This window comes from Myodes glareolus, chromosome 10 (genome assembly GCF_982192425.1).
Source record: "Myodes glareolus chromosome 10, mMyoGla1.1, whole genome shotgun sequence".
Taxonomy (NCBI): domain Eukaryota; kingdom Metazoa; phylum Chordata; class Mammalia; order Rodentia; family Cricetidae; genus Myodes; species Myodes glareolus.
In genome coordinates, this window is record NC_142035.1 from 20319559 (window position 1) to 20341550 (window position 21992).

Sequence of the window (21992 nt, forward strand, 5' to 3'; positions counted from 1 at the left end):
TGTTGAAAAAATGAAAAGTGAAAAAAAAATAATCACTTTTTATTAGTAGAAAAGCAAACAGCACTTCCTGGGTCCTAGCTCTAACAGGTTTCCCTTAGCCTACTGGCCGCATTGTTTTCCTTCTACACATGGGATAAAGTCTCCCAGGGCGCTGAGAGCACGATGTAAGTTAACACATAAGACACTCAGACTGCTGCCCAGCCTAGCATGCACGTCTCCCAGAGTGCAAACAGCATGATGTGAACTGACACACAGCACACTCAGCATACTCGGGAAATGTCAGAGGCACTTGTTGCTCAGCAGGCTTCAAAACTGCCAAATGAACTCAGTGTGTCACTTAGAAGTTGGATGCTAGGCCTTTGGCTTGGCGGGCTACAAGCCATGCAATCCTGAAGGTCATGTGGCTCCTCCCAGGCCCTCCTGGTTCCTCTGTAAACTAAAGACACCATCAATTGCACACCATACAGTGGGAGACAAAGAGAGAGAATGCAGAGACCCTGACATGGTGCAACCTACAGTGGATGCCACAAATGGCCACCTCAGTCACTGTTACTAGCCAGGACATCTGGTATAACCTTACCCTTGGTGAATGCCTAAGCTAAACTTTAATAAGTTTTGCATGTGAGAATAATATGCAGTTTTCATGTAATACCTATGAATTTCATTCATTCAAAAGTTAACATTTGGGGGATGTTAAGATGGCTTAGCGGGCAAAGGCCCTTACAGACAGCCTTAATACCTGAGTTCAAAACCCAGTAAAGGTTCAACTCATGTGCCCTCCCAACACACAGACACACACACACACACACACACACACACACACACACACACACACACAATCCTAGCACAAATGGAGGCAGGAGGATCAGAAGTTCAAGGTCATTCTCAGCTGTACTAAGGCTGAGGTCAGCACATGCTATATGAGACACTGTCAAAAAATGTAAATTTTTGCAACAACCATCATTATATTGATTATATGTGCAATGACGTGGAAGTCAATAATCCTTAAGCATTTTCACAAGCTTAGCAATTTGGGGGAGGGAGTAACAGCCAACAGGAATAAAAAATGGATCTCTCCATAAGGACGCCCAGCCTTACATTACCACTGAGTGGGTGTAGGAAGCTCAGGGTGTAAAGCTGGCCCAGCATGAGAACTGGAGAATCTAACTGTATGGAGCAGAGAGGGAGAGCCACAGGCAGGGACAAGCCATACCCACCTTCACTGGACAGCTTGGGCACCTGGAACTTGACGAGGAGCTTTTTCAACTGTTCTCGCACAGTGGCAGCTCTGACGAGACCCTTGTAGTTCAGGAAATGTTCCTGACACCACTGGGAGCTCTTGTTGTGCTGCATGCAGAGGAGACGGTCACCAGGTCAGACAGCTCGGCTGGCGCAATACTGTCAACAGGTTACTTTCTCTTCCCCACTTGCCCGACCCCATCTCTAAAGCAGAGGGTAACAACCAAACATGCTGCCTGCTGCCCCCCAGCCCCACTCTTCACACTAGCAAGCCAAGGAGAACGACAGACAAGCACAAGTCAATCTGAAGGAGGTCAGCTCCGCTCCCCATGGCTCTTGGTAAGTCTGTTAGCTATGGGAAGCAACACGGCACATGCAGAAACCATTTGCAAATCCTTATCTGCCCTCGAGGGGACTTTTCCACCATGGTGCCTAATTTCTGTACTCTTGAGTCAGACCGTTACATCGTTACATCGTGTTGAGTTTCAGCAGAGGGAACAGAGCTCCAAAATTTGACTTTTAGCCAAGGAAGAAAGCTCTCAAGTACATTTTTAACATGATAACATTTTTAAATGTAATTTACACAGGATTTTTTTTTTTCAGAAGACAACCAGAGAATGGTCCAATGCCGATCTACAGATGCACTCTTCTGTGGTAAAGCTGGATCGTGAACTTTAGCTAACTTAAACTCACCTACTGAGCAATCATTCTCAGATCTCTGGTAAAAACAAAACTCTGGTATTTCTCTTTTTAAATTACACTAAATTACTAAAAATATAAACTATTATTCCTTTTCCTTTATATTTTAAAGCTTTGTATCGTTGTTTAGCTTTCAAGTGGGAATTTTAAGTTCTATTACTTGCTCTCAGTTCCACAGAGTACTCAGAAGGAGAATTAGCTAATAGGGAAGAGGATAGGTGGATCTAAGCAAGGCTCAGTCAACATGCTCTCTGGGATGCCTTTCAAGATTCAATCCATACAACCGTGCTTCTCGGTCCGTTCTGGAAGAACTTCCCAATCACATGTTGTCCTTCTTTCCTGTTACAGTGCACGTGGAACACTGGGAGGTCAAGGGGTGTGTGTGTGTGTGTGTGTGTGTGTGTGTGTGTGTGTGTGTGTGTGTGTGTAGGATCCTCCAGTGTGGCCATGCTTACTTTGATAAATGCTTCGTACACATTGAGCATGGTGAGATGATCACCCTCCTCCACAGCAAATTTTCGGTGCACTCGCGTCTGTAAAGGATAAAGTTCCATTTAGAAGTTGACTTCCACGAGCCTCCTGCACTGGTGGACATGGTATACTCGAGAAGGGCTGACAGACACCCCATGTCCTACAACCATACACTGTTCACTACCTCCTCTTTGGTTCCCTTTAGATCCCATCCTTGAGTTCTTCTTTCTGTGGCAAAGATCCTGAATAATGCCACTTGTTTCCTGGGGTTGAGAGGCAGCAGATACAATACATATGGCAAAGACACAAATCATTTACTTCAGAACTTTATCCTTGAACCAAATGCCACATAATCAAAATGTCTCCCTGCCTCCTTCCTTCCTTCCCCACAAAGTACCACTGTCAACCAAGTACTGTTCTAAGCATCTGAATATAATAATGAACAAACAGTGGTGGAAGAAAGACATTACACTAAAAATATAAATAAAAATTTTTTTAAAAAAAAGCAGAATCTGTAATGTACCAGAGGTAGGAAACATGGCAGGGCAGGGAAGGGCTGCAAAAAGGGGCGCACTGCCATGTTAGACAAAGGATTTTTACTTTTTTTAAGTCACCTGCATGAGAGGCAGGGTTTCAAAAGGTTAACTAAACAGACAACAGACAAAACCACTTGGGTGTGAGTGACAGACTCTGCCTCCACAGTATACAGGAAGAGTATAATCATGCTTGTGAAATCTTCCCATTATACACAGCATACTCACTCAGTTGCAATCTAGGATCTTTATACAACCGTCTGCAGTACTTTCTAGGTGAGATTTGACAAAAATGCACAAGAGAACAGTGAAAGGAGCTTGGGAGAAGCTGGACTTACTGCCTGAGACTTCTGGTTTGAGGGGAACACAAAGACATTCTGGATCTGCATCATGGCGGCGATGCTCAGGACCTCCTGAGAACAGCCGAAGTTCCCTAGAACACAAAAGGCGTGTTTGCAAACATGGTGGCAATGCTCAGGACCTCCTGACAACAGCTGAAGTTACCCAGAACACACAAGGTGTGTTTGCAAACATGGCAGCGATGCTCAGGACCTCCTGACAACAGCCGAAGTCACCCAGAACACAAAGATGTGTCTACAAATGGACAACATAGCAATAAGGAGTGCAGGGCATTTCCCAATGTTTTCCTTCTACTGGGCTGTAAAATGTAAAATAAGATCATATCTTATAGTTTTTTCTTTCAATTCCCTAGCATGTAAGTACTAACCATGCCATGAATGGTTCCATGTGTGCCAACTGAGGATTCTTCCCTGCAACACTAAGGCTGAGGGGCTCTTGATGCCAGCCAGGGTGAGGCCACACTGGCCTGTCACCAAGGGTAGTTCAGTGGCATGCCTGCTCCCTGCCCTCTATGTGGACGGCTGGAGTCCAGGTTAAAGCATAGAGGGAAAGGGAAGAGTGTGTAGGGCTGTGTTGGTCCTAGTGTCCTTCCACTCCTGGCCCAGCTGTGGAATGGCCTGCCTCTCCCAAGTCCTCCTCTGCTCTGGGCACAAGCCTATGGCACAAGGCAATGGAGATGGCATCCTGAGAACAGATTCCGCAGCAGCTCATCAACCAGGACACTACACAGAACAAAGTGCACTCCTGTCTGGGTCTTCACTGCTCCCTGCCTGAAACATAATGGAGTTTGCCCTTGCTGCACTTGGAATCCGTTTCTCAGGGAAAGTGAGACTCTCACAGCTAACTTCTACCACGCTACCTTTGAAACATGCCCTCATAAACTGTCACCTGATATAACAAAGGCATAAAATACAAACAGGACCGTTGGGGAGGGGGTAGACAGCTCCTATACTGCTCAAGATGTTTGTAACTAAAGAAACAAACTTTGCCCTAACTCACATCACAAAAATCTGCAGAGAAACCGGAACTAACTTGGTATGCTGCTTTAGCACATAAGTCACGCAGTCACTGTGGCACAGAGTGTAATCATTTCGCAGACAACTGAAGTTGGCACAGTATTTTGGAAAATACAAGGATGTTCCTCAGAAATCTAAAACAGAATGGTCACATGATCCAGCAAGTCTGCTTCTGCATATACCCAAAAGAACTGAAATTGGTATGTGGAAGGAGAAACACACTCTGGTGTCCACTGCAGGATGAAGACAACATGATACACTTACTACACAATATTAAAAAAGTAAATTCTGTCATCCAGGACAATGCGGAAGGCAGTGGAATCTGTCAGGCCAAGTGAACACTGTACACTTCAGTTACTATGGGAACAGAGCAGAAGGAGCCGCGAGAGGCTGGTGCGAGGGTGAGCAGTGATCAAGACTGGAGATGTTGCGGAAAGGCGACAGCTGCAGGCTGGAGGAGCGGGCTGCAGTGATCTATGGTAACCACATTATGATGTACAGTTCGAATTGCTACAAGAACTCCATAATGTAATGATGGGCTAGTTACCTGGACACAAGCTCTCCACTATGCAAGCACCAAACATTACACTGTGTCTTATAAGCCCATGCTTCATCATTAGTAAAAAATAAATACTTTATTGCTGTTGTCACTTTTAAAACCATAATTGGTCCCTCTTCCTTCGATGCACCGAATTCAGGAAACGAGTTCTCTGGAAATCAAAATAAAGCCAAAAGGAGCTGTCAGGCTCCACCCACCTGATTCCAACAGCATCTTGGCAAACATGGGGTTCAGAGGGAACTCCGCGATTCTCATGCCGAGCGGCTCTGTTAGACGACAGTCTTTGTCCAGGCCTGTCAGAAGAACAGAGTCAGAAGGCAGGGACCACTGTGCTGGAAGAGGAACAGCGCTGTGAGAATGAAAGATGACTCACTGCCGCTGACCCAGCCTGACACAGCACCGTTACATCAAAAGAGAAGAGTCACACTGAGCTCAACGCCCAGCTTTTTTTAAAAGTTGCTGCTTCTAACGAACTCGATTCAAGGACTTCATTACAGGCAGCAGCCTGCACTTCCTCGTGTCCCCTCTCTCCATCCCACAAGATGGTCCACAGAAACCACTCTCTGAGAGAACTGACAGCTGGGAGTACAAATGGCCTCTGCCCTCCTCCAGCAGCCACTGCCCCCTCACTACTCTCCACAGCCCCCATGACATGGGACCCGCTCTCTCGCCTTCTGGATCTTAGTCCATAGCTAAGACCTGATGTGCCACAAATATCCCAAGGCAGTGCCTCAAAATCCTGCTCCGCTCACACCACAGGAGCAGTCTCAAGACTAGCTGGCCCTGACCCTCCCCGGACTGAACCAGAGACTCCTCCATCCTCCACTCCTACCCAGCCCCACCACCTTCCCCTCAGGCCTCTCTACCAATCCCCAGTATAAGACACAGGATTCCAAGACACAGGTGGCCATTTTAGCCATCAAAATAACTGCTCCAAAAGCTTCAAAAGAGAAGCTATGTCCTTTCTGTTTCAACAGAATTGTCTTTTCTGAAACTGGGACTTCCCCAACACTCTCCAAAGTGTTTACATTGGTGAGGACAGAGTCTGCCCGCTATTGTACTTTCAGAACAACTCTTGAGGAGGACAAACGACATATAATCAGCATTCCCTGCTCCTGAGTACACACAGCCCCTGTTATACACTGATGTTGTATGAGGGGGCCAGCTTGTTGGGGTTTCCATCCCTCCAAGTACCCCAACAGCTGGCAAGCAACAAAGAAAAATCACACACAGGACTCCATAAGGTTATAAACTGATTGGCCCATTAGGTCAGGCTTCTTGTTAACTCTTATAACATATATTACCCCATTATCCTTATCTATGTTAGCCACATGGGCTCAGTACCTTTCTCAGTGTGACAGCTTACATGTTGCCTCTTCGGTGTTCTATGCAGGAATAGCTGAGGGCTTCCTGTGTCCCAGAATACTCCCAGTCTTTTTACTCCACTTCTACTTCCTGTCTGGCTTTCCTGCCTATACTGCCTGCCTGGCCAATCAGCGTTTTATTAAAATATGATTGACAGAATACAGACAATTCTCCCGCACCACACTGAGACCTGGGGACAAAAACCTAACAAGACATATACTCTGGGCTAATGTTTGTGGCCCAAGCTGAAGCCCTTCCATATCAGTGGATTGCTTTTAAAGTCACAACTGACTATTCTTCTTTCACGGAGAAAGAAGTAAATATAATAAATGAAAATGGACCCCTACCACATCATATACACACACACACACACACACACACACACACACACACACACACACACTAACCAGAACAGATCACAGACAAGAGCTAAAACTCCAAATAAAACTTAGAAGTAAAATGCAAGGAGGGTCAGCAACGGCACTGTCCCTTGGTTGTCTGGCTGGTGCCTGGAACACTAGCTGATGCCTCAAGGTCTCCCACACACCAGCACATAGTCTACAACTGAGCTAGGACCCCGCCCCCCAGCAGGACATCCTTGGACGTGAGAACAAAAGCACAAGTGACAAAAGAAAAGCTGAGGAAAGCAGAGCGACACCGTCAAACTGAGTTACACAGGACGCCGCCAAGAAAACGGAGCAAGTATTTACAACGACATAGGGGAGCTATAATCAGAACATGTAAAGAACTCCAACTCAGGAACAAAAAAAAAAAAAAAGCCACAAACAAGCACGCCAGCAAGCAAGCTGAACTGACACTTTGCTGAGCACTATATGGTAAATCTCCATGTCCACAGATTCCATGCCCTCAGATTCAACCAACTACCGTGGAAATAGTTGAGAAAAACAGCTGTCTGAACAATCACACAGACTTTTCTACTGTCATGGCCCCTTAAACAACACAGTAGAATAACCACTGACAGGCATGTACATCGTGGTAGACATAAGCAGCCTAGAGATAGTTTACAGTACACGGGGAGATGTGTGAGACATGTGCAGAGGCTACATCATTCTACATGAGACTTAAGCATTCTTAGATTTCTGGTAGCTGAAAGGAGTCCTGGAAGGAAATTCACATAGACTCAGAGGGACTAGAGACACTAGTCTTGCAAACTTACAAACAAGCAGGAAGGTTCTCAATATTGTAAGTCATCAGAGACAAGCGAATCAAAACTACCAGATACCATTTCAAATCCACTAGGTCAGCTGTGATTCAAAAGGCAGACAGTAACAAGTGTTGGCAACAGTATAGAGAAAGTGATGGAGGGGGGTCCATCAAAAACTCATATGCTGATGTTCATGGCAGCAACTATTTATACAAACCAAAAAAAAAAAAAAAAAAACCAAAAAAACCCAAAAAACCTCACAATACCCACCAGCTAATAAATAGAAAAAAAATCACCATTCCATACACTGGAATAATATTTAGCAGCAAAAGTAAATGTTATACTGATACTTGCTACAACCCAATGGATAACCTTGGAAAGAGCTAAGATTGGGCATTCATAACAGAATCAGCCTCTGCGTGATTATTCCAGAGCTCGTTGGTGCCCCCCCACAAAAAAAGAACCAACAACATACCTATTATCATATAAGAGAACACATGAGAAATAGGCATACCTCCGAGAGCATAGAGTAACTCCAGGGCTTGAACCATCGATTGTGCTGGCGGAGGCTGCAAAACACATCAAAGTCCTCCTAGATTAGTCTCTTTGACAAGGAACTGAAAAATGTGATCACTCTGGCTCACTCTCTCTCTATCATGCCCTATCCGCCCAGTCTCCATGCTGCTGGTACCTTAAAATGTGCCTCCCACCTTTGTAGCATCCTTAGTTCTTCACGACTTCATCTTTTCAAGCTGCCCTCCCTCATCCCCACTCCATCAGTGGAGACAGTCCCTACTTTAAACCACCCCATCACTACCCTAAGCTCCCCTCAGCCTTCTCATACACTGGGAGCTGCAAATCCTGTAGCACAGGGGGAGTACTAACTTCTATTGCCCAGGCCTCGCCAATGGTGAGTTAGTAACATGTTCAAATTGCTGAAAATGCAGAGAATGCTGACGCTGCAGAGTGCAACAAGGCTCATCTCACACTGTGCCCTTCAACACCGATTTCCTCCTAATACCTCTGCCACCTCTCTCCTTCCCTCTAAAATCCTCGCTGAGCACTTCTTGGTGCCAGGCATCAGTGGTCCCTTCTAGGGACTCGGTTCCTAGTAATCCAATTAACAAGATCAGTACCATTCCAGACTGCACTGCCTCTCCTTTGAATCTGCAGAGCAACAAATGCACTTTAAGCATTGGAGTGATTTAACTCAATTTCACAGATGAGGAAAGTAACAATGAAAAAAAGGACATCTGAGCAAGGCTTCGCAGCACTTGACGCAGGGTCAGAAGCTAAAGTGAGGCCTTTTAGTTGTTGTTCACCAGAGAACAAAGTCAAGCCTAGTCAAGATCTAGTGACCGACCAAATCACCTTTACGGTGGGAACCTACACCTGCCTGGTTATATCCAGGGGAGCCAAGGAATCACTGCAATCACTGTGCAAGTCATGCAGTTGGTGAACCAAGCTTCCCTCAGCTGCCACTGCTGCTACTGTGGGCCTGTGTGCACACGGCCTTGTTCTGCGTTCTCTGGACTCTTACCCTCACAGAAGCTCCAGGGTAATTCCTGGGATCACTACACAATACTCCACCACTGTCACACTCTACAAAGAAGTCAGTTCTTCTATAAGTCAGTAGTTGACAAATACTCATGGAAATTACTAACAAACATAACAGATAAATAAGCTTCAAAAATTGTACGAAATATACAGTGACCAATAAGGTGAGGGGAGTGGGAAGATGGGAGGAAGAGGGAACTAAGATTGGCATGTAAAATAAGATTGTTTTAAAAATTAAAAAAAGGACTAAAAAATAAAGTGACCAATAAAGTTTAAAAAAATCTCCCACAAGAGAAACAACAAGAAGGATGGATATAACACCTTCCCACGCGGCCACCACTACAACTGTGCACCAGGAGAGAACAGTGGTGAAATGGGAGCACCCAGTCAGGCAGACATGCTGCTGAGACCCTAGCGAGCCAGGCAGCCAAGCATCAGGAGTCCACAGAAAGCCAACAATTCCACTCCGATACCTTCCTGAGGAAATCACCAGAGATACCATGAGCCAGAGTCTCTCCCAAAGCCTTGAGCTCCCTCAGCCTTGGTACTCTGCAGCCAGGCCCATTCACAGCCTCTGGGCCTGGTGATAGCTCACACAGAAGGAACGGGGCTGGAGGCCCCTTCCATTGTCTCCCTGAGCACTAGTCAAGCTGCCCTGTGACTGTCACTGACTTGTCTCTCCCCCAGAGGAAAGGACAGGAGCAACAGAGGAAGAGGAACTCTGGATTTCTCTAGCTCTCCTGGCCGCCAGGTTTGCCCCACACCCCGCACAGGACCAGGTGGCACGTGGTGTTTTAGCTAAGTGGGGAAGAAAGAAGACGGCGAGGCCAGTCAGTGTCTTCAGACCATAGCCTCACGAGCTCCTCAGACAGAAGCAGGACTTACAGACATGAAGTGGAACCTGAGGACATTGTCGATCCCTAGGGCTTTCAGCTGCAGGATGACAGGGGCCAAATTGCTGCGCTGCATCTCAGGAACGGTGGACTGAGGTAGCTGGTCAAAGGCATCCTCTAAGAACAGGAAATCAGAAATGGATCAAAGGTGACACTCAGATGCCCCCATATGCCAGCAGTCTTCCTCCTCTGCCTCGAGTAAGAGCCTTGTGGTTCTGGGGCCAGATGCACAACACTAAGGCACAAAGTTGTTTTTACGTCTAGGAAGGGTCGTTCTATTAAAAAACATATTGCAAAAAAAATTGAATATATCTCTTTATATATATGTGTGTGTGTATACTTATATATTTATATTTGAAAATATACCCCTTTAAAAAGCATGTTACTTGGCTGGGCAGTGGTGCCACATACCTTTAATCCCAGCACTCAGGAGGCAGAGGCACAAGGATCTCTGAGTTCGGGCCAGCCTGGTCTACAGAGTGAGTTCCAGGACAGCCAGGGAGGATTCAGTGACCTTTCACCCAAATCCACCCGTCCAGCTTTAGTCCATGTCCTAGCACATGATTTCTTTGACACATGAGATGCTTGTAGCCATTTCAACTTTAAACATTGTTTGAGTTGCAGCTGGGGGGATGGCTCAGTGGTAATGAGCACTGACGACATTTGCAGAGGACTCAGGTTCAGCTCCCCAGCACCCATGTGGCAGGTCAGAATCATCTGCAATTCCAATTCTAGGACATGCAACGCCCCTCTTCTGACCTCCTCAGATACCAGGCACACATGTGGTGCACAGACACACATGCAGGCAAAAAAATTATATAGAACAAAAAGTAATAACTTTAGTTGTTGGGAATGGTGGTACAGCATTTAATCTTTAAATCCCAACACTTGTGAGGCAAAGGTAGGGAGATCACTGAGTCTGAGGCCAGCCTGGGTTACACAGAGACCCTGCCTCAAAAATACATAAATAAAACAACTTGAGTTCCTTTAAAAGTTAAATACACAATTCCTAATAGCCATAACTCTGCAATTCCTCAAAGAATTAAAGGTTTCTCTGCATGTCTCATGTCCACGCACACGTATACCCAGCACCACTAAACCTTAGAGCCTAAGAGAAATCGCGTAAATGATGAATGGACTCAGTCGTCCCATTTCCTCTCCCTGGTGTTCTGAAACCAGTCTCCAGGGCCCCACCGCTCCACCTGGACAGCCTGGGCTGCCAATAAGACCAGGCTCAAACACTGCCTGGGCTGTGAAATACTCCCTGCTCCCCAGCTCCCCACAGGGGAGAATGCACCCTCTCAGCTTTAGTGGCTCCCTTTCCTCTACAGCCACTTATCACACCAGGGCATGGTGATCTTTTCCTGACTCTGCCTCTACCACTATACCACCCACAATGTAGCCCAGTCCATGGCTTACTGAGCCCTAGGTCCCCAGGCCCTGATGACATGCTGAAATAAAGGAGGCCTAGGTGTGAGGCTCAAGAGTAGTGAGGTCCTCAGTTCCATACCCCACAGAAGAAAAGGGGGGGGGGCAGCTATACATCAACGACTGTATAAGGGTGATGGTCTCAGGAAAAGAAATACATGGCAGTCCTTAGCCCTCGGATTCTTAAGCAAACTGTAGGTGGATACTAGACAGAGGAAAGAATTAATGACCTGAAAATTCCATCTGGACACTTGAAAGGTGTGTGCAGAGGCAAGGCGTGGGGTGGGGTCTCAGCACCACTCCCAAGGAAAGAGACATAGAGACCAGCAGTTCTGGAGCATCACGGTACCTGTGCTTCCCAGTGTCGGCGGGCTGAAAGGAAAGCTGCTTAAGGGCTAGGCAGGCCTGTCTACCAGGATTCCACTCTGTGCCTCAGAACCTAGCACGGCTCATGATGAGAGTGAGCCAATGATCTGTTGTCTGTGAATGACTCTCAGAGCAACTCAGCAAAGACAAACGGGGATCTGATGTGAGGCGCCACTGGATTCAGGAGTCTCGGGGTAGGAGCACAGTACATTAAACAGAGGAGAAGTGGGGAAGACAGCGCTTGAAGTACAAAGCCTGTGCTGGGTTCTGACAGGGGCCCAACACCGGGTCAGAACAGAGGAGGTAGGCAGGTGCGGGGTCAATGAGCCAGCCTCAAAAAGAAGCGGTGGAGATGCCGGGAAGCTGGATTTTATGGTAAGTTCTGCCATGAGGGACAAATATCTGCCCTGTGCTCCAAAGCCCAGGCTATAAGAAAATCCAAAGTTGATAAGAAACACCATCCACACCTGTATAGAGACGGTAACACTTTCCGGAGCGGTTGCGCCCACCACGTCCTGCCCTCTGGTTGGCTGATGCCTGAGACACTGGTACCACCACCAAGCATTCAATAGCTGTCCTGGGGTTGTAGGCTCGGAGCTTCATAAAGCCACAGTCAATCACAAACACAATGCCACTGATTGTGATGGAAGTTTCTGCCACGTTGGTGGCCACAATCACCTACCAAAAGAGAAAGAAAGCTGGTTGGTTCTTTCCAGTTTAAATAAACTTAGAAACCCTAAGATATTTTGATATTTCAAACACTATGCTGTGAGGGAGGAGTTAAAGAATCACGACACCAGGTAGAAATGTTCCAGTTCTATAACCATACACAACTCCCTCAAGCTCCCAAGTTCTCCTTCCTCATCTACACAGTGAGGCCACCGCCTCCCCCACGGTTGTGGAGGGGAGAAGATCCAAACATAAAGAGATTAGAACCTAACACTGAGCACATGGTAAGTTCTTAATGTCTGTTTTCTCTCTTATGCAACCAAACAGCCATGCACAAAGCCTCACGGCACACAACCTTGGGCTTTCACACCTACTGTATAGAAACATCATCTACTTGTTCATGTAACTATCTCTAAGGCTCCGCATTTGACCAAGCACCGATTAAGGTGCTAGGAATATACGATGGAGGAGAGAAAGCCCTGCTCTCCAGAGTTCAAGCTCCAGTGCGTCTACAGCAGAAGCACCTCTGTCATGCAGTTAAAATCAGAAAGCAGCAGGTACTGGGAAGAAAGTACAGCCCGGTAATAGTATATGCTGTACCATTATATGCTACATAGTAAATACCTTCACATTGCTGTCCAGAGAAAACATCCCAGAAAGATGAACGTGAGCTGAGACCTACTAACAGAACTGGCCAACCCTATAGGGACCAGAGAGAAGTGCCACAGGAGGGAGATATGAAAATATTCCTACTTTTATATAAAAGAGGATACAATTTTATACTAACCAATTCTATAGTATAAGCTTATACTTATGGCATAAACTACTGTATACCTTATAGTATAAGCTATTGCTGAGGCAAGGAAGATGGTGCAGGGGGTAAGGGTACCTATTGTCAAACCTGAGGACCTGAGTTCAATCCCTGGAACCGACATAGTAAAAGAAATGGCTCCCATAAGTATATTTTGACGTACACATGTGCATATGACACATATGTGCCCTGTCCCCATACCACATAAATAAATATAATAAAAATGTTTAATTACATGTTTTACAGCTAGGAAATCTGAGATCTGAAGCGAAATAACTTAGGGCAAGGCATAAACTAAGTCAAGGGTGAAACCCCAGCCTGTAGACTGGCAGAGTGCAGTTTGTGCATGACTGGGCAGGTTCAGACTGTTCCATGCCAAAACGCTGAAGCTAGGAGTGGGTCCTTAGACCCACACTGTCCCTCACCACTTCACTCTGAGCCACCTGCCATGACCCCCACATCTAGGGAAGGAGAAAGAAGGAGGTGCAGAAATCAGGCTCCTGGTTCCTCCCATCCAATGTTTCTTGCTACCACACCCATCCTCAACCTAATTTCAGGGCTAAATATTTAACTGATTTCAACTTGTTTCTAAAGGCAAACTGGATTAGGAACCACTACTAGTAACTTTATCTTGTCCTGACTGACCACAATCCACCATGACAGTCTCTGAAGCTAAGGTAATAATGTGTTGAGAAAAGTATTAGGCAGACAAAGAAAAGCTCCAAGAAGTAAGCTGCTCTGGTAATCACCACCAGAGTGGCCGAAACTTCTCTGGGCAGCGTTAGAAACCTCACAGCAAACTACCTACTATGAACTTTTAGACCTACTATATAGAAACATGGACCTCAGATTTGAAAGAAAAGTCCTATCTAGCAAAGTTCCACTTAAACTGAAAAAATAAAATAGGTGGGGAGCTGGACAGATGGCTCAGCGGTTAGGAGCACTGACTGCTCTTCCAAAGGACCTGGGTTCGATTCCCAGCACCCATATGGCAGTTCACAACTGTCTATAACTCCAAGATCTGACACCCTTTCCCAGCCACACATGCAGGCAAAACACCAATACACACAAAATAAAAATAAATTATAAAAATAAAATTAAATTAAATTAAAATAAATCAGGGTCTGGGGAGATAGCTCAGAGGGTAAAATGCCAGCTGTGCAATTATGAGGCCCTGAGTCTCCAGAACCCACACAAAATGAGGAAGGGTAGCATGTGCCTGTCATCCCAGACCTCACACAGTGAGAGGAGGCAGAGAAGAAAACCCAAACATCTGTGGGCCATCTAGCCTGGCAGACACAGCAGCAGCAAGCAGGAGACCCTGTCTCAATCAAGGCTGTCCTCTGACCTCAACATATGCACTGTGGCACATGTTCACGCTTACACACATGAATGCTCACATACACACACATATTAATACATACATATACCAAAAGCAACTTAGCAGGACATGACAAAGGGGAGTCAATGTGATTACAAATGGCCACGAGCACCACTGATCAATAGGAGTCTTACCTTTCTGACGCTGTGTGACACCCTTTCAAACACCTTCATCTGCTCAAAAGAAGGCAGTCCTGCATACATGGGAAGAACCCGGAGGTGCTTCTTCATCCCAGTGCGAGCTAGCGCCCGAGCCTGCTCAATCAGCATGGATACAACAGTTTCTACTTCTTCCTAAACACGGAACCAGAAACCAAAGAAGCTGGTCATGCTAGCACACTGAAAGAACAAATGCTGGCGTCCAGGCTTTAACTCTGCCACCTTCAGCAGCTGCTGTGCTGCCATGGCCCACTCAGGACGACATTAAACCCAAAGCTACCAAATAACAGTATCAAAGGAGTGAAACCCTGTAACTGTACAATTGATAAGACTAAACATTCTGTAGTTAATAGACAAGTTTCTAAAAATAAAAACAGTAAGGAACTGGTGAGATGGCTCAGTGGTAGCCTGTACAGCTCTTGCAGAGGACCAGATTTTGGTTCCCAGCACCCATGTCAGGAAGATGTCAGGCAGCTCCCTCTGCCTCTGACTCCAGCTCCAGGACATCCAACGCCTTCTTCAGGCCTCCACCCAGGCATCTGCACTCACTACACATAGATATACACATAATTTTTAAATGACTATTCATACACAGCTTTTATGGACTAAGGCAAACAAAGCATTCCATGTGCACGGACATGCTGAACATTCTGTGCAGATGGACAAGCTGCAGCCTATGAAGTCACGGTAAGCATTCCTGAGAAAAGATTACTAACTATGGGAAATGTCTGGCAGTGGAAAAGGCTGCGGCTGGAGCTAGTTCTGAGCAGAACTACAACCGTAAGAGTGTTCCGGCTTACTCGGCTGTTTTCCACTATGTGGTCACTAGCTGCCTGCAGAATGAGCTGGAAAGACGTCCAAATTAAAGGATCCACTACTAATGTTAGGTCACTTGGGAAAAAGGGTGCCCAACTTTTTGACCACGGGTTGGGATTGCAACATGCACAATGTACCTAGTGCAACATCCAATACTGGCAAACAAAACAGCCCCTTTGATGTAAAACTTGGTTTATTCTGAAATCAGCTAATACATTTAAAACATTGGGGCAAGAAAGATGGTTCAGAGGTTAAGAGCACTTGCTGCTCTTTTAGAGGACCTGTGTTCAGTTACCACCACAGGCAGATCACAATCACCTGAAACTCCAGTTCCAAAAGATCTGAACCCTCATGTCCTCCATGGGCACATGCATCCACATGGTACATATACATACACAAAGGCTCACACACATACACGCAAAATACTATTAAAATTTAAAAATGCAATAGACCTTGTATGAAAAGAATAGAGAGGTGCTAATGACGCCCTGACAAATCTAGATGGTAGACAATGACATCAAACCAACAATTTTTTATGCAATTTAGCCACTACAAAATGCAATTAAACATGACACAAGGAGCTGGAGAGATGGCTTAGTAACTAAGAACACGGGCTGCTTTTCCAGAGGACCTAGGCTTAATTCCCAGCACTCACAGGGAAGCTCACAACCATCAGTAACTCCAATTCCAAAGTACCTAACACCATTTTCTGACCACTTCAAGCAACAAGCATGCAGGCAAAACACCTGTGTGTAATTTAACATGAAAGAAAGAGAAGAAAAGAAACAAATGGCTAAGAACAGGGCTTCATGTTAACTCTGGCACTGCCTTAACATGTCTACTCAGAGAGACTGGGTAGAGTTACCTGGCCAGTAAGGAAGGCTAGTATATCTCCGTCTCCCTCTGTCTGGTGAATTTTCACCACCGTGTCCACAGTTGCCTTGATATAATCTGGAACAGGACTGGAAAAAATAGATGAGGAAAAAGCTCATCACTGGAACAAGCTCATTCATTACTCACAGCTCCAATTACTCTAATAACTTGGCAGCCAAACCTCATCAGGGTTGGTTTGGGCCATCCCAGCAGGTAATTAGCATATGGATAAGTAAAATAAATGTTCACTCCTTTTTTTTCCAAGTGCAGCAACCAAGAATGAGGGTGTACCTCAATGGTACAGCATTTGTCTAAGGTATGTAAGGTTCTAGGTTCAATTCCCAGCACAAGAAAGAAAAAACAATATTAAATGCAGCACTTCTATGCATAATTACATGCAGACAATGGTTTCAGCTATATCTGCTAAGGAATAAAGAATATTCTGGAAGATGGAATGTTCTGGAAGTTGGGCCAGCCCAGCCCCCTGTCCAAGTTAGGGTTTCTAGTGCCATGATGAAACACCGTGACAAAAAGCAAGTTGGGGAGGAAAGGGTTTATCTGGCTTATACTTCTACAGCACTGTTCAAGGAAGGAAGTCAGGACAGGAACTCAAACAGGGTAGGAATCTGGAGGCAGAAGCTGATGGAGAGGCCATGAAGGAATACCTTACTTACTTCTCCTTATGGCTTGTTCAGCCTGCTTTCTCACAGAACCCAGGACCACCAACTCATGGGTGGCCTCACCTGGGCCCTCCCCCATCAATCACTAATTAAGAAACCACCTAGAGGCTTGTCTACAGCCCAAGTTTAGGAAGGCATTTTCTCTACTGAGGCTTCCCCCTCCACCCTCTGATGACCTTGGTTTGTATCAAACTGACATAAACCAGTCAGCACAGCACATCCATCTTCCCCTGGCCAGAATCCAAGGGCTAAGTGAACAGAAATGGCAGACATTCCGTCCAGATGGAAGGACTCAAAGATGAAGTTTACAATTCTCTGGATTTATCAGGCACTGGACCAAGCCCAGAAACCAGGTACAGCAACTAGGATGGCCCCCTGCTAATAAGATGACATTCTGACTAAGGCTGAAGACAACCAAAAGGTGGGACTGAGCAGGGCCTCCCTTACTGACAGCACCCTGGGAACTCCCCGCTCAGAAGACTGCCAAACCACCTCCCCTTAGCCTACTACTTCACTTTCCAACTGAGCTAATGGCCACAGATGCGTGTAAATTTGCACAGGAGAGTCAAGACTAAATTCAGCAGTAATACTGGTCCAGCTTCCAGAGCATTCTATGGATAATAGGCACTGCACAATACCCCTTGCCAAGCTGCAGGCAGATGACATTCCCTATTCTTCTGCATGACAGACAAGGTCCCATATCATCATCACCAAGAATCAAGCACTACCAAACCTTTGTAGGTAAAAGATATCCACTGGAAATGTCCGCCCTTCCACTGTCAGGGTCACACAGGTATCCCTGGCTGGGTCACTGCTTTCATTCTGGTTAAAGAAATCTCGAAATTTCTAAAAATAAATATATACATAAATATTATCCACATTTATCTCAAAGATTGATCACAGTAATCCACAGAAAGAAAATATAAAACTGGCAGAGGAAAGTGAGATAGCAGAATGAAGAATACATGTAGCAGAACAGTTTATTTGATTTTAGAGACAGGACCCCAAGTAGCTCGGCTAGCCTCAAACTCACTACATAGCTGAGGCTGGCCTTGAACTCCAGACTCCCCTGCCTCCACTTCTTGAGCGGATTATATGTGTGCCACCACATCACACAAAGTGGTTTTCTGAAGTCACAATTTCCTTTCTTTTCTTTTACAGCTCCACCAGGTCATCTTCCCAAAGGCCAGCTTTGTAGAGACAAGAATCTTGATACTCAGTTCAGAGAGATCTGAAACTCTATGCAGACCAGGCTGGACTCAAAATCAGGATCCTCCTGCCTCTGGCTCCTGAATGCTGAAATTACAGGTGTGTTTCATCACATCCAGTGAAATTTATTTTTCTTATTGAAATTGCAGGGAAATTTTCAATGACAGATTCTAAAGGTTTGATTAAAAATAAGGGTTAAAATTTAATGACCCTAAGCTGCCATGTAGCTGTGGTATTACTTTATTCCCACCTCTGCATTTTATTTAGCTGAAAATGAGGAATGACTCAGTTTGGTACAGGTTAAACCAGGCTGGTGGATAGCCCTAATCTGGAGAGCACACATTTGCTGGCACGAGGTTGTCAATTCATAAAGGGTTCCCTCTTGCACAATAGGTGTGTCTTTGATACATATTTACTATAACTTCCTGATAGATTTCAGGCAATCTGATAGCATGAACAGTGTCTTCTCCAATAGTGTGGACATGCATGCTGGCACCGGACAGGACAGTACTGATTTCTTCTTAATCAATGAAGAAACATCTTCACCAACGGATATCTTGGGCCTCAATTACTATGACTATGAGAAGAGGTTGGGACAGAACTGGACAGAATCTCTGGGGCCAGGTTTAAACATTCCAGACAGCTCAGAGACAGCAAAGGTGGACATAAGCAACACAGTCAAGACTGTCACCAACACCCAGTGCCAGCTGACCGGGGGCCAGGGAAGGAGTGGATAGCCTTGAGGAAAGAGTGGTGGAGGAAGTGAATGAGGAAGCAGGAAGACTGGGGACAGCAGGGCCAGGGCTGCAGGAGGAGGACTTTAAGAAGGGCTTGCTGGACACAGATGCCACCAGGACACACTGAACAGTGAGAGAGGTAAGGCCATTGACAACTTCACTGGATGGTGTGGATGGCTGGTCCCAGGCTACTGGAACTGTAGACTAGGAGCTACTCTTTAAAAAAAAAAAACAAAAAAAAAAAACACTTCCCATGTACTGAGACACACAAAGTCTGTGTCCTTAAGATTTTTATCTGGTATCTTCACTAGGAATGTACAGATAAAACACAAAAACTCAGGCTAGAGAGAAGGCTCAGTGGTTAAGAGTACTGGCTGCTCTTCCAGAGGACCCAAGTTCAATTCCCAGTACCCACATGGTGGTCCACAATTGTCTGTAAGTCCAGTTACAGGAGGCTGATGCCCTTTCCTGATCTCCACAGGCACTAAGCATGCAAATGGTGCATACATATATGCAGATAAAATGCCCATATACATAAAACAAACAGTAATAATAAATTTTCTCCTTATAAGACCAATAACCTATTTCTCAAGAGTGCATGAATCCTGAGGCAGAATCAAGGAGACAGGAAGTAAAGCAAGCCCCTCTCCTGGAAAACCTGAGTGAGGTTCAAGAGGTGGGGTCACAATGACAAGATGGAGAGGAAGGGGGACAGTCTGTGAGAGTAAATGGAGATGATGGCGGCCTCTGCTGGGCCACCTGCCAGCTCACTTCAGCCTGCCATCCTGGGAGCTGCTCTCACCTGGCCCACACTAGATAGCTCCCAGCATCCACATCCCCAATCCCCACCCAAGCTAATGAGACTGGTCTCTGCAAAGTGGTCCAACATGGGAATCTGACCTCAGAGGACCCAGGATCCTTCACCAGAACAGATGGGAGGGAGAAATTAATCTCTCTACAAGTGATCAGACCTCTGACGAAACAACAACAAAACAGGGGGAACTGTCTGCCAGTCGAGGTACTGTTGTGTGGACAGGTTCAAGTAGAAGAATGTGATAATGAGAAAAGGAACACTTTGCAACCACACCCGCTATGAATGTACCTGCTCCCCTAATCAAGCTTCTACAAACAGGGCAGCTAAACCAATCAAGGCAACTACCTGATCAGCTTCCAGCTTCTCTGCCACTTCCATGTTGCAGACATTGGTGTCTCATCTGCAGGATGAGCCACCTACCCAAGTGAAACCTGAGCAGGTGACCTGAAGGCAGCATTATACATCTAGACATTAAGTTTGTCACCTATAGACATAGCAGCTTGGGCCAGAAGATGAGTCCAGGGCAACCTTGGGCCTCCAGATGAAAATGCTAGTAAGCCACACCCTATGCTGCTCACTCTACAAAGTGGTCCTCACACCAGGCCTCCTTAGTCCACTAACATCCTCTTCCTCTGTAACATGAGAAGGCCGGGCCTGCTTGTTTGTGTTTCTGTCCTGCCCTGCCCCCCAGCTGTTTAGTCCCAAAGAAAAATCACACTGAGATCTCTATAAGTTATAAAGCTGACTGGCCCTTTAGGTCAGGCTACTTATTAGCTAACTCTCACATCTTGATTAACCCATTTTTCTGATCTATGTTAACCATGTGGCTCAGTACCTTTTTCAGCAGGGCAGCTCACATCCTGCTGCTTCAGTGGCCTGGGCAGGAGTGGGAGGAATCAACTTCCTCCTTCCCAGAATTCTCCTGCTCTCCTTGCATCATTTCCACTTCCTGTCTGGGTTTCCCACCTACACCTCCTGCCTGGCCAATCAGCGTTTATTTAAAACATGATTGACAGAATACAGACAATTCTCCTGCACCATTCCTCTCACTTAAGAATACACATATCAGCACTGGAGAGATGGTTCAGTGGTTAAGAGCACTGGTTGCTCTTCCAGAGGACCTTGGTTCAATTCCCAGAACCCACATGGCAGCTCACAACTATCAGTAACTCAAGTTCCGCTCCAATGGATCTGACTCCTTCAAACACACATAAAAATTTTTAAAAATTAATACAGATTAAACAGATTATACTAAAAAATACATGTGAATATACACAGATGCATGTAATGATGTTTTTTTTAAAAAAAAAGGTCATGAATTTGGAAGAGAGCAAGAAAGGTAAATGGGAGGGTTAAGAGAAAGAAAGGGGAGGGGGAATGACGTAAGTATATTTTAATATCAAAAAGAAAAGAAAGACAATGCAAAGTAGCAGTAAGCAGTTCACAGCTACCGGTTATCAAGGAGTCCCAGGCAGGGGGATTATACTTTTCACCACAACTAAACCTGTTTACGTCAATTTTTCAGTTTATAATTTCTAAGAAAGAAGGAAGGAAAAGACAACAGAGATGATCTGTGCAAGTGGTCCACAAGGGAGAGAACCAGAGGCAAGCTGGACTCCTCCTATAACGGTTACCTTGACACACTCTACAGTCACCTGGGAAGGAAGATTCGCGCGATGAGTGACCGTCTAGATCAGGCCAGCCTGTGGACATGTCTGTCAGGAGGGCAGGGAGTGCCCTGTTTGTATCAACTGTTGTGAGAGCACTCAAGTCCATCACAGGCACCATTCCAACTGTGCTACAGTGGGAAACAGCCGGGACCAGAGAAATGGCTCACCGATTAAATGAACTCATTTACGTGGAGTAAGAGGACCAGGGTTCAATTCCCAACACCAATATGGCAGCTCACAACCAACTGTAACTCCAGTCCCAGAGAATCCGATGCCCTCTCTTGGTTTCCATGGGTACTGAACACACATTTTGCACAGACATAGATGCAGGCAAAACACCCATACGCATGAAAGTAACCATTTTCTAATAAATGGTTAAAAGGGTGAAAGGTGAGCTGAAGTAAGCACGCATGCATTTATTTCTCTCAGAGAGCAAGCACTTTCATTCCTAGGCTGCTTGTTGTCAAGGTGTGTTATCACAGCATCAGAAATGAAATTAAAATACCTGTGGAGAACATTCCAG

The 21992-nt window shown here is 45.7% G+C and overlaps 1 protein-coding gene across 3 annotated transcripts in view; it reads right to left on the reverse strand.

Annotated features, from left to right (window-relative positions):
* The window catches only part of Dhx35 (DEAH-box helicase 35), a 66275-nt gene that overhangs the window by 9031 nt on the left and 35252 nt on the right, over nucleotides 1–21992 (reverse strand). For all 3 annotated transcript variants that reach the window (XR_015739024.1, XM_048440923.3, XM_048440922.3), the window contains exons 9-18: nucleotides 17773–17885; nucleotides 16352–16448; nucleotides 14647–14805; nucleotides 12119–12329; nucleotides 9850–9974; nucleotides 7922–7976; nucleotides 5075–5170; nucleotides 3281–3375; nucleotides 2394–2471; nucleotides 1218–1347 (exon numbers count right to left, since the gene is read on the reverse strand). Coding sequence is in view for 2 of the 3 variants with exons in the window: in XM_048440923.3 (XP_048296880.1) it covers nucleotides 1218–1347; nucleotides 2394–2471; nucleotides 3281–3375; nucleotides 5075–5170; nucleotides 7922–7976; nucleotides 9850–9974; nucleotides 12119–12329; nucleotides 14647–14805; nucleotides 16352–16448; nucleotides 17773–17885 (1159 nt within the window). In the remaining variant the exon portion in view is untranslated. The remainder of the gene's footprint in view (nucleotides 1–1217; nucleotides 1348–2393; nucleotides 2472–3280; nucleotides 3376–5074; nucleotides 5171–7921; nucleotides 7977–9849; nucleotides 9975–12118; nucleotides 12330–14646; nucleotides 14806–16351; nucleotides 16449–17772; nucleotides 17886–21992) is intronic.